At 27.3% G+C, this 5,000-nt stretch overlaps 1 protein-coding gene across 3 annotated transcripts in view; it reads left to right on the top strand.

Annotated features, from left to right (window-relative positions):
- Positions 1–4,199: 4,199 nt before the first annotated feature.
- The window catches only part of LOC100203976 (leucine-rich melanocyte differentiation-associated protein), a 51,993-nt gene continuing 51,192 nt past the window's right edge, over positions 4,200–5,000 (top strand). Inside the window, exon 1 of one of the 3 annotated variants that reach the window (XM_065795603.1) lies at positions 4,200–4,538. In XM_065795603.1, the coding sequence (XP_065651675.1) occupies positions 4,523–4,538 (16 nt within the window). In that variant the 5' untranslated portion in view covers positions 4,200–4,522. The remainder of the gene's footprint in view (positions 4,539–5,000) is intronic. The other 2 variants (XM_065795604.1, XM_065795602.1) reach the window with 2 other exon arrangements.

Raw genomic sequence — 5,000 nt, 5'->3', positions numbered from 1 at the left:
AAACCTATATTAATGCAACGTAATTAGTATAGAGATGTGATCATATCAGTTTCACCATTTTAAGACAAGTCTGACCTTGAATTCGGACATTGAAAATATCCTGCCCTAGGTACACGAACTTTCCCAACATTAATTAAAAGTATTGTTAAGAACTTGGACTTACCGTACGGGAAAATTAAATATACAATAAGTTTTGATTTAAAACTTCCAGAAAGTGTGTCCACTATCCAACATTGCTTGAAAATTTTATTTTGCTTTTATTTTGTCTCATGTTTTTTTTTTTTAATTTTAAGCCTAAAAGTTAAGAGTTATTGTAAAAATTATTACTTTTTTATGAAATTCAGTTAGCTATCTGAATCGTGTATAAATTATTCTGGTTATCGTCTACAATACTTTAATTCTTTGAAACAATTCATTTTTTATGATCCTAAAACTATTGAATTTTTAGTAAAAATCAAGAAGGTCAGAAATATCTTACACATGAAAATCATTTTCGTATGTAAGACATTTCGTATGTGGACATTTTCAAAATGGAAAAATAAAAACCGTTTGTAAAATAATTTGTTAAACGAAGAGCTCAGAAAGACATCCATAACAGGCTTTTTAGATACTTAAGTCAGCCACTTATTAAAAATTAATATTTTTTAATGTCTTACACAAGAGCTGTGTGAATAAAAAAAGTAGAAGTGTATGAGGGACATAAGTACCAAGCATAAGGATTAAAGATGCTAAAGTGTATTGGTCATGACGCTTAAATGTTAAGAAATCCTTTCAAACTTGGATATACCAAGCAACCACTGGCACAGCTATATACTTATGAAAACAAAAGGTTCTAGTAAGTGTGAGTTCTTTTTTTTTTTAAATAAGCATTTTTGTAATTTTTGTAATAACTTTTTCTAGAAATTTAATAAAACATTATGTAATATATAGGGTAGATTAGGGTAATATGAGCACCTTGGTAATATAAGCATACTAAAAAATTTCTTAAATATAAGCATTAAAGTTAAAGTTGCTTTATATTTTATCAAATCAACTTTATGTGGTGATAACAGGAATCAGTACAATTAGCGTAAATTTATGTGCAGTAATTAGCGGGTATCATCTAATTAAGATGCAATTAATTTTTTTGGGTTGTTAAAATAATAACATCGCGCATGAATAAATCTGTGGCGCGTAATTTTGGTGCTAAAATAATGAAATTTATTTTTTCGTAAAGAAAAATATGTTAGCTAGAAACCCGTTTCATTTTTGTTTGAAAAACAATGCATAGAAACATTTAGTTTCGACTTAACTTGAAGATGCCATTTTTGTGTAAAATGAGCATGATCAAATTATCCAGTGTTTTTTATTAAAATTATCGAGTTTAAAGCCCTAATATGCAGTGGTTTTAATCGATTTTTGAATAAAAACAAAACACAGTAAAATATTTTAATATTTTAACAATACTAGGGTAGAGCGGGACTAGTTGAGCATAGGGGTATATTGGGCAATTAAAATATCTCAAAAATTATGCACCACATCACAAAACATCTAATGGATGAAAGTTAGGGAATTAGAATGTTAACACAATGCGTTACATAAGATTGCTGAAAAGCTATTGAATAAGATACACGGACACTTTTTCTATTTTGGACCAAATAAGTAAAAAAAAATTTTATGCTATTTTTCTCTTGTATGCTTTTAAACTTTTTTATCTGCCATCACTTAAGTGTTGATAATTTACCAATTTATCAATTTATTGGTCTTTAGATTAAAATTAACTTTTTTTTTTTAAGTTTTGCTTTTCTTTTTAAAACCTAACTAATGCGTCACTTAATCTAGTTGGGGTAAGTTGAGCACCTTTGAGAAGAATAAATAAAAGTGAACTATAGAACACAATGAAAACAACTAATAGATCGGTACATTATTTATATATTTTTTTAAAATTAGTCATTTTTAAATCGGGCTTCAAAGTTCAAGATAGTTGTATAAAATTATATTTTTATATTTTCTGACCTTTTTTTTTTGTACCAATTAGATTGGAAAAAATTTACGTTAAATCAATTTCAAAAAAGGTTTTATTAACTGAAAGGATGTAATTTGGTAAAAGTTGTAAAATTATAATGAATAAAAAAATTAAAACAATGAGGTAGCATAAATTAGTTTATTTTTTATACTGTACGGAAAAAAAGTCTTTAAAGTTTTGAATAAAATTGGTATATTAATAAGACTTAACGGTCTTATCACAGACCACCGCGGAAGAGCATTTAACTAAAAAGTTCAAGCCACCTTCTTTACCAATGTCACTTATATGGCCAGATCTTGCAGCGAACCTTGAACCTCTTGGTTCCTAGACAGATTTAATCACTACGGCACGGCTGCAAATTATACCGGAAAATAAATACTTTTTAAAAGTGAAGAATCGCTGCAGGTCTTATAGTAGACTGAAACGCCAGTCGCTTATATCATTCTATGAACTGAGTTAAATGAAGTGTTCTTTTAAAAGAAACTTTAGTAGAAGCTGTGATTAATCATTTTGTTGATTTAGCCGCCACAGGACATAATGTAATAATGTAACCATAATGAAAACTATGTGTTCTTTAGAAATGTCAATATTTCGTTTCACCCTACTGAAGTAATTTAAATATGTTCTAAATACAAATATCTAATTGTCTCTTGCTTACTCTTTTGACTAACTTATTATAATTATCTATTACATTTACAAGTTGGATTTTATTCTAATTCAATAACATTTTTAAACCATATAAAAAGTTGTATTGAAGTACAGATTATTTTTCTTTTCCTTTTTTTGGTGGTGGAAGGTAGGAGAGTACGAGGCTAGAGAAGCATCAACCGCTATTTCAGTGGGAGGCCAGGATGATCCAAAAACGGGACTGATTGCAATCAGTTAATATCGGAGGTGAAAAAACTTACTAAATGAAACGCAATAGCCGATATTTTATTCGCGTCAACCGCTTTGTTCAATAAATATTTGTTTTGTAGTATTTGAATTTAACAAGCTAAATACATTTTGTGTTTTAAAGCAAATACTTTGGTTTACAAAGTAAACATATAAAAAGGTAGGGAATTGGTAACATTCAATTATCGTAACTGGCTGGTTCTTGTAGACAACATTTTTTTTTAAAAATCATTACCTTTTAATTTTTATATCTTTAATCTTCTCTTTTTTATTTTTAAAGTAATATTTTGTATTTAAATATCGCGACTGTTTTGAAATGTGAAATTTCGAAAAAAGTGAAGTTGTGAAATTTTTAATAAAGAAGTGTAGAAAACCCAAATGAAAAATTATTATTTTATTTTTGTTATTGTTATTTAAATTTTTATGCTATCGTTTTTTACTTTTATTTATGTGTTTTTTGATATTAGACTTTTCGGTTTATTTATTTTTAACAGTCTGATTTGCTAGATTTAAAAAAGTTTCCTTTTCAAATCTAGCGAATCAGATTGCGCATATCTGCATATATTCTGGATTTTTTATGCAGCCTGGGTAGGTGGTTATCGTGGTGCAAAAATTGTGAGTTTTTAATAGCCTGTCAAATCTTGATTCTGCCTACTCAGCGCATAATTCTGCCCTAAAGAAACTGTAGTAGATTATTAAATTTGCCTGGATTATCACCTGCCCCCAATTGAAGCTTTATACGAGGTTGCACTTTTAGGTTATAACTGTTTCAAGTGTACCGAATACGTTGGTACTAGCTTATTAAAAATAAACAAAGAGAAAAGACGTTTAGTGATTTACTAGGAGGAGGTAAAAATTCAGGCTGACATAAGAGTATTTGTAATGTAATTTCCAGTAACTACATAACTTATTAGTTTATAGTTGTATAATTTTCATCACTACATTTAAATACCATTATCTATTATGTATTGAATGATTTTCTAATGGGGGAGGTGATAATTCAGACGCAAGTTTAGTGATTTATTAGCGGAAGGTAATAATTCAGACTGATGAAAAAATATTTACAAAGTATTTTCATGTAAAGATATAAATAATTAGTTTATAATTTCGTATTTTTAATTACTATTAATCTTACTTTCATCACCTTTTTTAATACCACCTTTCAAAAGTGGATTTGGAATATCACCATAAACCTAGTAAACTTTATATCTAAAATTTTAATCCTTTAAGCATCTTTTCTTGTTGTTTATGTTTATTAAGGTAGTACGGACATATTCATTCACTTTAACAGCTATAACATAAAAGCGCAAGTTAATTGGAGAGAGATGATAATTTAGGCGGAGGTAATAATAAATTACTGAACTCGTTAGTAATTACTATGAAAAGAACTCGTCTTGATTAGTTCTATTAGAATATTTATTTTGCGACAAGTAAATAATCAAGTCAAGCATAAATGAAAGAAATAACACTATCAAAACTGAAACAAATTTAAGCAAATTTATATTTAGTTACCAGTTAGTAATTTTGATCAAAAAATATAAAATATAACAAATCGTGAAAAGAAAACTTCAAATTCGGGGAATTTAATATTGTTTATTGATGTAAAATGACAAATTAATACAAATGAATAACTTTTATAGTAAGTTTATATGTAATTTTAAACTAGAATGAATATAACATTAAGTGTTTAAGTTAATATCAAGATTTTATAAATGTGACTATGAAAATGATAAGAATATATAATATTATATATATATATATATATATATAATATATATATATATATATATATATATATATATATATATATATATATATATATATATATATATATATATATAAATTAGTAAAAACACTTATCTAACTTTTTTCTTCAAATTTAGGTTTCACCATTGCTGGATCATCAGGAAGAGTCTTCCTGATGATCCAGCAATGGCGAAACTTAAAGTTGAAGAAATAAGTTAGATAAGTGTTTTTTACTAATTTAGTATTGCTCTGTTCTTAAAAAACATTGAGCACTCTATTTGTAAAATACACTAACCTAATTTACACACACACACACACACACACACACACACACACACACACACACACACACACA

The sequence above is a fragment of the Hydra vulgaris genome, chromosome 04 (genome assembly GCF_038396675.1).
Source record: "Hydra vulgaris chromosome 04, alternate assembly HydraT2T_AEP".
NCBI lineage: Eukaryota > Metazoa > Cnidaria > Hydrozoa > Anthoathecata > Hydridae > Hydra > Hydra vulgaris.
This window is presented reverse-complemented; position numbering and strand designations above follow the sequence as displayed.